Raw genomic sequence first — 14492 nt, forward strand, 5'->3', positions numbered from 1 at the left:
TTCAGATTTAAATGCAACTGTTATCTCATAAATATCTTACTCTTAATTATTGTTAATAAATAATATTAGAATAACAGAAATAATTTGTAAAAAAAAATTAACATTGAGGCCCATGGTTACATCAATAAAATTAACGAAAAAAAAATTGAAAATAGGAGTGTAAAGTACCATAATTATTAAAAAAAAAATGATAAGTTAAACAATTTTATTTATTATTTTATTTTATTTTAAGAAAATTTCTGCGGAGACCAATAAAAACTGAGGAGACTAACAAAAACGAGATTATCACAAAAAATGAATTTTAAAGTTTCCTGACTTTTCCAAGTTTTCCAGATAAAAATAAGAAATTTCCATGACCAATATAAAACATGTAAAAATTTTAACATTTAGAATCAAGGATTGTAAGAAATTCTTTATACTACTAATAGCACAATAAAATTTTGGGGGCAAATTCAAGTCAACAAAAAATAATTAGTATTGGAAAAAAATGCAGTTGAAATGATGATGAAATAGAGCGATCAAATAAAATCCTGAATAAAATATAAATTTTTATATAATAATTTTTTTAAAATTGTTTAAGGCGCACGAGTTTTGAACGTATTTGATTATAAACGTCAGATATAATATTTAAAAAATTATAAGAATTATTTTAAATAGGAGCAGTTTAAGGGAATTTTGAGCAAAGTTCAAAATTTCAGCTTCTTTTACATTTTCCTCTGACTTTTCTCGATTTTCCATGATCAATTTTAATTTCCCTAACTTTTCCCGGTTTTCCAGGTTTGTGACAATCCTGAAAAAGCTGTTCAGAAATTGGCCATCATTTACTAATAATCATTTACTAATAAGCCGTTTAACCTAACCAGTTTCTAATTAGTTTCTGACCAGTTTTATCTAATCAAGGATTTTTGGTCAGTCACTGAATAGTTACTGTCTAAATAAATTTAAAATAATAAGAACTAATTTCTAGTTAATAGCCAATTTCCCTAAACATTTCTCTACTCGAAATTTCGAACTTATTTAGTTTCGAATTTCTCAGATTCGGAAACAAATTGAATCGAATTCACTATGATTCAGTTCGATTCAATTCGATTCGAATTTGAATTAATTTGCACACTTCTAAATAATAGTATACATACATGCAGATCTACACAAGCGCAGAACGCGGATCACAGGTTGCAAAATTAGAAACTTAACCTAATGTATTTTAATGTTTTTTATTATAATATAGTAATTTTTTTTAATTATAATATAGTTGTAGGACGCAGAAAGTTCGAATTTCAACTCTTGTCTTACGTATTGTCTGCTACCTATTAACAAACTGAAAACGTTTCACTTGCGACTTGCGACCTGCGTTCTGCGTCTTATGTAGATCGTTTTAGATGAGGCCAAATGATGCTTTACATGAGGCCAAATGATGGAGCCAAATGATGCTTTATAGAGAAATTGCTCGCAAATAGTTGAACGACTAATTATTTTTATATTTCTATATTGATGATAACTCAAAACAGAACTGAAACGTCCATAATCATAAAACCACACTTACGAGATGTTATTATAAATATTTTGTTATAAATTATTTAAGCACCTCTACGCGGTGCAACTTATAATTTAATTCCTTATCTCTAGTTTCTAAGACTTATTTATTATTAGTCACGCCTCATCGACAATTCATCAACGATACATTTTGACATCCTAATTATAATTATATAGTTCTTATCAAGTTTTTGATATATCTGGTTATTATCCGATTATCGAACAGAGCCGAGCACGCAAACCTTCTCGTCGCCATCGGTGAGTCGTCCAGTGGTCGGTGGTCTTTTACGATCAGCTAAAAGACCGAGGCAGTGATCGCTTCGCCACCGCTGCACTGCATCGTCCAGATTGTCTCTTCAAAGAAGCCGACGGCTCGAAAGTAGACCGGCACGGTCTTGTCGTACGTGCCAAGCTTACTTACCTTGTCACGACTATTTCGTAGCCAGAGAAGCGCTTTAACTCTGTGAGCGGGAGCTCACAGCACAAAGAAGGTGACCGTATGGGATCATATCGGTCATCGTGATCTGGATGGGTGACGCGTCCCCACAGCCGACGAAGAGTCGACTCTACTTCTTCTTCTTCTTGCTCTGTGAAATTTGTCTTATCCTGTTCTATCGACTCTTTTTTCTTCTCTCATATGTTTAATAAAGTTTCATGCGGAGTTTCGTTGAGATGTTAAGGGAATGCTAAAATGATGGTCGAACTAGATCGATGTTGTACAGATTTTTTGTAATTTTAAATTAAAAATATGAATAATAGTGATATCTTACATTATCATTGTTACTCAAAAGTATATCTTTTCTTATTTAACATATACGCTACCTTTTGCAATCAATCCAACACCTATATATAGCAGTAATTGCTAAACACAATTACTGCTCTGTTTATGAGTCTTTGCTAAGTATATGTAATTTGCAATTGAATATAAATATTTTTTTAAGCTTTCAACTTTAATTCCATAAACTAAATATTACTCGTTCATATAATTTGAAGAGTAGCACAATATCATTTTGTTCGTACGAGATATAGAACTTTTATATTAAAAAAAACATCTACGTCAAATGACAGGTCTAGGTGAAAAATATAAATTTTTAACTTTTCGATTTTATAAAGTCACCTCTGCTCCATTTTCTAATTTTGCGTTTACTTCCATCTTTTGTAAAAGGATTTTGGATTCCATTAAATCAAATCGGAGACTTTTATGCAGCTATCAATAATTTTGTTTCTCTAGTATCTCTCTTAAACATAAACCTTTTAAACAATAAATCAGCCAGTTCCTAAATAGATAGATCAAATATTTATGGGTAATTCTTTCCAAATTTGATTGAAATTTCCTATTTTGTATAATTTATAAATTTAATCTGTGGATAGTTTTATAGACGTGAATTAAAAGTAATAATATCGGAGTGTATTACTAATTATTATTATACGGAAAGAACGATTTTGCAGTATCCAAAAATTTATATACATACGGATTTGAAAATAATTTTATTGGAATACCAAAATAATTATAAAACTATGAAAAGAAACAAGCATGGGCTAATAAAAATCATGAATTTTAGTACGCAGTATATTTAAACGTATATTATCTACGTATAAATTAATGAGATGCAGAACATTTCGATTCACATTTGAATCATTTTCAGTAATTTCATCGAAAATACCAATCTTAATTTCAATCTTGAAAAAACCAAAATAATTAAATTATTGTAGAATACTTAAATGTTGCTGACAATGCTGTAAAAAGTTTCAGTATTTTTGTAATCGGTTTAAACGTCTTACATAGTTATTTTGATAATCAAAAATAAAACTATTTTTAGATCAAATTATATTTTTCTGAGAAAGAGATATCCGACTCGCGAAGAAATTGCCTTCTCGGACATTCGATTGGATATCGAATATCCGATGTTACTTTCTGTCCGGATATCTGGTATTCGTAATTTTACGATTCGGTGCATCTCTAATATTAATCAATTTATCGTTTAGTTATGTTTGCAACAATGAGTGAAACTAAATAACTACATCTAATATACACAACATATTTTACAACAATTACGCTACAGTCGCTATATATTGTATATAATTTTATTATATTTATTATTTCTTTATTTTTCATTTTTTCTCTTTTTTGGTGCTTTTGAAATTTTTTAAACTAAATCAAAACTATTATTAACTTTCTCTTATGTGTATCATTATTGAGAAGAATTTGATAATTCATTCGAATAATCATAAAATAGTTATATAGACATAAATAATAGTTAATTATAATTTCAATTATATTAAAAAATTTACAAAAATACAATCAAATAATAAGGATTTAAAAAATAAAAAGTACTTCTATAATGGTCCAATTAGACGAGATAGTCCTCATTTTATTCTTTTTTAGTATTCAATGAAAAACAAGGATGCATCAAGCGTTTCATGTATAATTCGGAACACACTCTATATCTTATTCCTGTTTTACGCCTGATGAATAATAAAAATAGAATGACATGATAGCGCTAATACTGTTGATATCGTTCCCCGAATGCAGCCTTAGCTGAGCTTCTTGCAGAATTTATCTTTTTTTTATCTCCCCAATGTAAAAAGAAAAAGAGGAAAGACGAATAGTATACATTCAGCTGAAAAGAATAGATGCATCAATGACACAAATTTTCAATATAAAATTTCTATCGGATATATTCCCGGATACTAATAATATCCAACTATCCTGTCAGATAAAATAAAAAAATGCCGGAGAGTACCGGATACTTTTCGAATATCCGATGCATCTCTACTCTCTAATCACAATCTTGACGTGATATAAAGATTTGAATCTATTGGCAACTAATGTAGAATCAAATTAAAAGGTATAAATTTATAAATATTTTATTAATAAACACATTAAAATACTAGAAAATAAACAATATTAAGAATCTTTATTTTAGACCGCATATGTGAGAACAGAATCTTTAATGTTTAAATAATTCAATGTGAATTATATATATGTACATGCATATACATATATTGTACTATTCGAATGCGCGCCGAATTGGTTTTACGGATTTATAAACGCAATTAAACTACTGTAATAACATGATGAATTAAATTAAATTGACAAAGAATTTTTAATAATTTAATGCTCAATCAGACATATATTAGAAAGCTGTTAATGTGCTGAACAACTGTAAATAAATTTATTACGAAAAATATTATCTCGGTCGAGAGTCGAATCCGGATCTCTTGTATTCCGAGCGTCCTAAGCTTTTAGACTACAAAATAACTTTTTTGACAACAATCTGCATTTATTACGCAAATGTAGATGAAATATGTCATTATTACTATAGTTATTTAATTCTATATATTGTCACGAACATAACTAAACGGCAAACTTTTAATATGGTTTCAAAAAAACGATTAAAAACATTTCTTTCCAGTCAGCAGTTGATATCAATGTCCACTAAAAGCTTTTACAATTATAAATGGAACTTTATTCATAATCAAATATATTATGTTTTTGTTCACTATGACTATCAGAAAATGAAGAAAAATTATTTAATAGAAATCAGGAATGAATGCAAAAACGACCTTGTTAATCTTCCTTTTTTGTCTAGATGTAGATCTAAACATAACTTTAATTTTTATTGGACCAAATACTCCTAATAATATGAATACTGAAATTAGCTGCTAGAATGTCACAATTTTTTGCAACATTATCATCATGCTTAATTAAGCGTTCTAGATAATTATTTTGATGATGGTATAAAGACAAAATTATTTTCAGATCTATACCTAGACAAAAAAAGGAAGGTTAATTATTTCCTCTATCTATTCTAAAAGAGAATAAGTTTCGACTAACACGAAAATGTTTCGAAAAGTAGAAGTTATTAAATAAAATCGAATAGTATATTGCTTATCGTATTGTAGACGCATGAAAGAAATCGTGTGTGTTAAAGATAAATCTAAAAGTTGTTAAATAAAATCAATTGATTTTATTTTACCTTAAGATATCCCGAGAATTAAGTAACAAAAATTGTACTATTAGTACTTAAACTGCACATATAACTAATTGATAAGCATATTCATTATTCAAAGCTATAGAATTCGAAACCAAACGATTATTTTTTTTTTATCGAACTCTTCAATCACTGAAAAATCACTTAAAATCTCTTCCACGTAACAATACGGTTCTTATAGCTCAATTCTTAGGAGTTAGGGGAATTATCAGAAACTGTGTATTCCACAATACGTGATTTCTAATAGGTTGAAATTTTTGTTCTCTGTCCTCTGTTCCCTGTTCCTTTTATTGTGCAGAGCCTTACCTCGATGTCTTATTTAACAACGTGTGGCGACTCACCACCAAGGTCCAACGGGACTCACGCAAATCCGAGCGAATCCCGTTGGACCTCTGGTGGTGAGTCGCTACAAGCGATTTATTAACAAATATAACAGGATTGGGAAGTAGCGTTACATGTAATAATGATTTACTTGTAATCGTTATGTTTCCATTTTTTTTTAGTAGATAACGATTTGATAATGTTATTTTTTTTATTGATAACGAAAAAGTAACAATATTAAATTTTCTTTAATAACGAATTACGAAATTGATCCCGTTACTCTCTCTTGTATCGTTATTTTTTTATAGATCACGCCCATGAAAAATAAAGTTATAAATAAATAAAATATTTTTTTGTCTACTTTTGTTTTATTCATTATCCTCGCTTTAGTATAAAAACTAAAAACTAAAATATTATATAATAAAATACGATATAAATATAACACGTACATATGTAAAATATGAATAAAAAATGAAAGTATTAAAGATAGATATTTCTCCAAATATCTTATGTTTAATTTACATTCTTAGTATTCTGTCTTAGAAGCCTGTTTAAAATTTAAAAATAGGTAATTATGCAAAAGACAGGCTTCATTCATTGATTTTGATGAAATTAGGATAAACAGATTTCCTAACTTCAGTTATCAACTTTGACGCTTAATATTTCGGCTCACAGAGCAGAGCGACACTTATTTTTTTGCCAGATTCATTCATTTCATGCAAAAACGCATCAAATGATCCCAATTTCATCAAAATGAGTAGATCCGTCTCCTGCATAATTACAAAAGAAATAACAAAAAGTAACAATTTTTTTTATCATTATTTTCAAGTATCGATAATGTTATTTTTAGAATCGTTAGCGTTACTTTTAGAATCGATAACAGATAATGGTAACGAGTTACTTTTTACCGCAAATAATAGTAACGCGTTACTTTTAAAAACAAACTTTTCAACCCTGCAAATATGATTAAATTTATTGTCTTTGATATGTTTTTTCTCATACGTTTCCAATATTTTCTTCAAACTATATATCATTCTTTATGTTTAAGTAATTCTTACTTAAACATAAAGACTACTTCTAGTTTAAACATAAAGACTACTTCTAAATTATGCTTAAGTAATTCTTTAGTAGGACTTGCTATTATATATTTAAACTAAAATACGTTCATTTAGCACATCTATAAAAACGTCTTTTCGAATATTTTCGTTTTTTTTTTTTTTTTTTATAAACATTTATCTCTTTATTAAGGAATTTTTCTAATGTGACGGGTTGAAAAAATAAAAAATTCTTTTTGGTAAAAATGACGTTTGAATATAGTAAAAAACAAAAAAATATGTATTGTATATAAAATAACATTAAAACAATGTATTCAGACAAACGGTTCTAATAAATTAATATGCTAATTATACGAACAAATCTTTACGTCGATTTGTGTACAACGGCTTTAAAGTGTATTGAGTGTGTACTAGTTTTGCCAATGAGAGTAATGCTAATACCGGCGGTATGTAAGTTTCTGAATTAAACTGTGAGCTTACATTCTTCGAAAAACATGTTATACCAACACTTAAATTTATCGAAGTTTAATGACATCGTCCATTTAAACGTAATATTGTTACTTAGCGAAGTAAACCATAATTGTCAATAACATTTAGCCGAAAACGTAATCTTGTCGCTAAATTTTTAATTTAGCACTCAATACTCATTTTAATAACTTTTTAACTAATCTGCCGCAGTCAAACTTTCTCGAAACTTTAATTGTTAAACTAAAGATATTCAAACGAAAAATTGACTTGCTTCGGAATATGCAAACGAAAATCTATCAATTAAGATCATTTCGATCCAATTTGCTCGAAGTTGAGGGGCTAGTGTAAAGTTAACCTTTTCCCCCAAAATTGTTTTTTAAATAACTTTTTTACCAGAAAGTGTGCAAACGAAAATTCGAAATGTGCATACATGTGCATATATGTGCATACATGTGCGGAGGAGCTATAGAAACATCAAATGAGCTATAGAAGTTGGGGGGCCAACTTCACACGGATTAGTTATAATTATATAGCTGAGTTTACGTGGGCTCATGAAAAATATATATATATTAATTATATATATATATATATTAGGTGTTGGAATTAATTCGTAGCGTTTTTAATGAAAGAATGTTATTTATTTCACATGAGCATTAAAAAATACATTAATGAAAGTACTTCCCATCACTTGTAAAACGCTACGAATTAATTCCAACACCTAATATATACATATATGTATATTAAATTTCCATTTAATATATATATATATGTGTGTGTGTGTGTGTGTGTATATATATATATATATATATATATATATATATATATATACACACATATACAGAGTGTTTGATAATTCTGCCGACAACGTTCGTGGGTAGGTAGAGCGGACTAGACTGAGTCGAAAAGTCCTGTACCATTTTGCAATTTTTGCAATAGTAATTAAGATATTAATTAAGGGAGACCGGATCTTGTTGGCACAGTTTTCATAATTTTGGGATTAGAGTTTTTAAACAATTAATTATTATGCTTAAAGTATATCAATATAGTAAAGAGAATCTTTTTCTTACCATACATTTTCAATAATGGTTCTATAATTGTATAATTTCTTTACAATAAATAAAGATAAAAATTCAGATTAGGTGTCATCCCCCAATGACCTTGACCTTGACATATGTTGTCAAGGTCATAACCCTAAGTGACCTCCAAAAAAATTATCCATTTTACATACATATTTTTTTAATGCAATTGAGTGCTTTCTTTACACCAACTAATTCATCTCATTATTCTGTCCATAAAAGTATTAAAGTACGATTATCAAAAAGTTAATAGTTTACGAGTTATTTAACATTTTATGTCAATATGTGCCAGAATAAAGCATAAAACATCTCATAAACTATTGGTTTTCCGATACTATTACTTTAATACTTTTATATGCAGAATAGTTAGAAGAATTATATTATGTAAAAAAATTCACATACTTCCATTTTAAAAAACAAAGATAATCTTTAAATCTCTTAAGCACCTCTACTTGAAAAAAAATATTCATCATCACACGATGCCCCTCTCTTCTTATCTTCAAAACTGTGAGTGTTACTCGAGATGCTGATCTTAGGTGAGACACCTTATCTATATATATATGGTAATTAAAAGAGTAAATATTTTTTTACGTAACGCGCGTCTTTTTAAATATTAAATTATAAAGAAATGCGAAACAAATAAAATCGGTTTTCAATTTTATAAAAAAAACGATAAAATATTCAACAAGACAGTTTTCATGGAATGTAAAAGATGAATGTGCTAAATATATGTAAATTTATTCTCATTTAAATATGTAATACCTGACTTAAAACATGTATATTCAGAAAACGTTTCTAATAAACGGATATATGCTAATTATAAGTGTAAACGTTTCATGTTTACACGTATCTTCGAAAAAAGGAATAAAATCAGAGCCTTACTCTTTATATAATATATAATTTTTATAATAATAGTATAAATAATATAATTTTTATATAATTTTTATACATCTCTAACTTCTTTTGTATAGTTGAAAAACAGCCAAAATTTGTCCTCCTTTTTAAATAGGTACTTTAGTAAAATTATTGTTTCTATGTAACGAGGAAAATATTTTAAAGGTTGTAATTTCTAATTGAGCGATATACACAATTTTTATTGAATTCTATGATTTTTCGATTAAAGCTTCAAAATACAATGATCTTTTGGAAAATTTACAATTTTATAATTGTCGATACAACCTCTATTTTTACAACTACGGTTAATATTATATGTATTTTAATTTATGTACTTTTTAATTTCTATAATAAACAAAATCGAAAAAATGCCGTAATATATAATTGTATTGATTGTAGAGTCACGGTGATCAGATGCCATATCGATGCAGTTGGTGCAACAGACTATTCAAACACAAGCGCAGCCGTGATCGTCACGTGAAGTTACACACCGGAGACAGGCGATACCGCTGCTCGAAATGTGAAGCCGCCTTCTCCAGAAGGTAAGCGCAAATATAATCTCTTAAATATAAAGTACTTTACTATCAATCACCAAAATGATCAAGCGATGACTCATAGAAATCGTAGACTGCGTAACTCAAATTTTAAACCTTCTCTCTAAAACGTTTTAGAGTGAAAGCTCACTCTGAAAAGTGCAGGAATCTCACTTTTGAAAATTGAGCCACTTTTTTTTAAGATTGATTCAATTTTCACTCTTTAGAACGAGATTCCACTTCAAAGAATTTACAGATTCCGATTCCCGATCGGAAGAATTAAAGAACTTTAATCCTTCCAAATCTTTCTGGCGTCAATCGACAAATGATCTGATTTACGGATTACATCATAAAACACACGCATACACACAAACACAATCAGTAAGGATCATCAAGGTGTAAAAGAAATAATCGCGCTGGCGCAGCTATAAACGCAACAGATGGCTGAACGAGACGTTGCCTCGACGGGGTGCTGCCGGTTGTCGGTGCGCAACGCGCGGGGCCCAATGGGGTTCGTCCCATCGGCTGATTTCAGGGGACCCCGATCCAACGAATGACAAATGAGTAATGATCACACGACGATCGCGGTCCCGGTTGGCATTAGTCAAGCTTACTCTCTTACGTGGCCGTTTTCTTTCTTCCTTCCCTCTTCGTATCCTTCTCGTCGCCTAGATGTTTATTCTCCTCTTTCTCACGCATAACGTATATTCTTTCCTGCACGCACGCATGTACGTACGCACGCACGCACGCACGCTCGGCATTGAATCGTCCTGTGCGTATTGAAATGCTAAGCTGGCCTCGCGCGCGAAGCACCTTTTTCTAACTTGACACACGTGTGTATGCACGCGTGTGCGCTCGTATATAAGCGGGCCCCTGCGGGGCCCCGGGTGAGTGGACAGGTAGGACGTATAGGTGTTACAGGACAACAGGTAGAACATTAGTCAAGTGCCTTGTTGCCGCTCGTCCGCCTTCGCCGGCCGTTAAAGTCGCGCTCGCGACCGATAAATCCCTGCGCGAATCCATTCATCATCAACTTTCCTTCATGCGAAGAAACCGAAATTTGAAATTCCTCGATTGATCAGCAATATTTATACTATAAATTAATTAAAATCGCCAACTTTCGATAGATTTGATTTTTATTTTTATATTTTACTTATAACTGTGCGTTATTAATCCGAGAACAGTCATCTGAGATAGTTTTATGTTTCAACAGCGAGAATAGGTAATATACTATATATTGTCAAATATATTGTTTAACATATTGTCTTTCTTTTTTTAATAATTATTCTTTACAAATCTTTAAATCAATTCTATTAAAAAGCCGTAATAAAAAAGCATTATATTAATAAAAATTGTTATTTTTTAGAAATATTATCACAATAATAAATCAATAAACAATCAATAATATATGTGTTTTTTATTGATATATAAAAACTTCAAGTGATCGTTTACATATAAATAAATCAAATGACTATTCTCGGTTTAATTAAAATCAACGATAAAGAAATGATCGCTTTCTACGAAAAGAGTGATTTTGTTGAAGTATCTAAAAATTTAGATACAGATCCAACCTGCTTAAACATCTGACATAATAATTTTGACTGCAATAAAATTATTTACTTTCAGATTTGTATCTTTATAGCTAAATTTTTAGATACTTCAACAAAACATTACTTTTCCAAGTACAAACTTTTGTATCTATTTATAGACTTCTTTCTTTTCTGAAGCTTTCCGACTGGAAACATTTTGGTAAAGTCCTAACAAGTCTTTGCTCCTCACTTGTCAGCCGCTATTATAATCGCACAGCCAGATCTTTACGCCACGTCTCTATTCGTCCTCCCACCTTAACTGTCGGTTTGGGTGACCCAACAAAAGGGTGAAAATCTCCGTGGTTCTCACGCCAAGTATTCAGCGCGAGAAAGATCTGATCTTGGCTCTTAATCGAGACTTTCTCTTATGACAGATTGCAAACACGCAACAATGTATCATTTCGATCGTATCATTATACCCTCTCGAGGATAATTTCCAATAAGGTTAAAACATTAGAAATCTATTCATACAACTTGAAAAACAAAATCTAATCCAACAACACCTTGGGAACAAATTATCTTATTTGTTACTCATTTTTAATTTTTAAAATTTTCTTTTTCCACAAACCTCTCAAGAGAAAGTACATTGTTCCCTTTCTTCGAAAGTGACACAATTAAAAAAATTAAGTTCTTCAGAAAAAGGGAAAACTATTTTTCAACTTGGCAGAAAATTGATTAGTTAAATATTAACAAAAAGAATATATTCCTAACATAACAATCAAACATCATTTTTGTTATTTGTCATTTTATTTTCGTTTCACAACTCTTAAAAACCATCCTTTTTAAGATGTGACGATTTTTATGATTTTTTTTTTGTGAAATTAAGTTAGTTCCATGGTGTAATAAAAAAGAGGTATGCTCATGAGATAACTAATTTGGATCCGTTCTGCACATATATCGGAACTAGAAGAGCCTACAATCAGAGTGACGCCATATGGATATCACTTGTGATTGGTCCGCCATGTTTTAGCCATTCCCTTCAGTTTTTTAACGCATTATTTTCTAAATTTTGAATTTATGCTAAAAAATGCTCAAAAATTGTGAAAAATTAAAAAATTATAATAAATAAATATTGTATATAAAATAATAATATTATATATATAATATTGTATATAAAACTTTTACATATATTATTTATTATAAAATTTCATTTATTTTGTACTATTGCAATACATTTGGTAATATTGCACATTACTTTATACAAAACGTTATTTATTGCACATTATTTGCACTAGTATTTATTATCCATTTTCTGTTCTCACATTTTAAGAGCAAAATGCATCTGTAATAATATAAAAGAAATCAAAAATTCAGAAAAATATTATATATGTATATACCATTTCATAAAATATTATATTGTATATTAAATATTGTAATTATCATATTATTTGATTTAGACTCACAATGCAATATTATATAATTGAAAAGAAATTGATTACGACAAAAAGAGAAAGAATTAAATTCGTAACCAATGTGACTATACATATACTTAGTGCCAAGACACTACTGTGTCTTCAGATATTATAATTAATCTGTGTATATTTTATGTTACATTTTTATTTTAATATTTTAAATACATTATTTATAAAGAATAAATTACTTTACCTCACATACAGATGAATTTTTTGACGGTGTCCAATTTTTATATTTGCCATTTATACTCTTTAACCAATTCATTCGGCGTTCTATGTCTTTCGGAATTATTTTCATAACATATCCTTTTTTTTAATGAATTGTTACAAAACGGTATTGTATATCCAATCATATTTCTAAAATAATTTCGATAACTTTATTTTTATCAAAGTACCTTTACGTATCTACGTGTCGTTCAATGCTGTTGCACCTAACCCTAAAACTGACAGTCTGTTGGATAGACTGAGACCGTATATCTCTTTCTCTCTCATAGAATTTCGCTAAAACATGACGTCATCTTTCGTATGGCGCCACTCTGATTATAGGCTCTCTAGTCGGAACAAATCGTCTTCCATATTAGAAAATGATAATAAAGAAAACAAAGAGACTGACGTATCACTTGTAATATGTTTTTGTGGTTGCATGCAGCGTTAAAGAGTATAAAAATCTCAGTGAAAATGTGAAAATAAAAAAAATAAAATTTTGTTTGTTTCCAAAAGACAGTAACATTGCGGCAAAATGGATGAAAGCAAGAAGATTAACTTCAAGAGTGATAAATATAAATTAAATGTTATTAATATTTACAAATTTATATTATATTCTTTTCTAATAAATTTTAAAGTATTTTATTAATTTTCTTTACCCTTTTATATGTATAAATAATTTAATAATATTATTATTATTAACTAAAGGGGATTTATAATAATTATTAGGTGTTGGAATTAATTCGTAGCGTTTTTTAATGAAAGAATGTTATTTATTTCACATGAGCATTAAAAAATACATTAATGAAAGTACTTCCCATCACTTGTAAAACGCTACGAATTAATTCCAACACCTAATATTATTAAATTATTATAACTATTAATAAAAGATTTAATAGTTCTCAAAATAAAAAAAATATAAAAAAAAATTATTAATTGTCATTTCCTTATTTAAAGATATACAATCGAACACTTGCGTGATAATTGATGAGGTATACGCTATTTTTATTCTACATTAATAATATCAATCAGATATATTAAAATCTTTTAATAATAAGAAAAGCTAATTATAATTATAATTTATTAAAATTAAAAAATAACATTGATTGCTAATTTTTAATTATGAATCAAAATATTATTATTTTATTATTAAAAATGCAAGTAATTTAATGTTTTATGCTCAATGATTATCGATAACTTGGCAACGTTGCATTCTGAAAATGAGGTTGGCATTCCTACTCGAGTTGCGCACTAGTAATTGACTAGTGCCATTAGTAACTGACAGTTAATTGAGGTTAAAATATTATTTTCATATACGTCTTTTACAGTTAAAAACATAACAATAGGTTACAAACACATATATTCAATCACACATGTGTCACAGGACAAAGCAAGCCGCAATCTAACCTAAT

General features: G+C 29.0%; 1 protein-coding gene across 1 annotated transcript in view; it reads left to right on the plus strand.

Annotated features, from left to right (window-relative positions):
• The window catches only part of L (zinc finger protein Lobe), an 84481-nt gene that overhangs the window by 18786 nt on the left and 51203 nt on the right, over positions 1 to 14492 (plus strand). The window contains exon 4 of the mRNA XM_087412654.1: positions 9742 to 9884. Within this exon, the coding sequence (XP_087268780.1) occupies positions 9742 to 9884 (143 nt within the window). The remainder of the gene's footprint in view (positions 1 to 9741; positions 9885 to 14492) is intronic.

This window comes from Acromyrmex echinatior, chromosome 13 (genome assembly GCF_024713525.1).
Source record: "Acromyrmex echinatior isolate Ae372 chromosome 13, ASM2471352v2, whole genome shotgun sequence".
Classification (NCBI taxonomy): Eukaryota; Metazoa; Arthropoda; class Insecta; order Hymenoptera; family Formicidae; genus Acromyrmex; species Acromyrmex echinatior.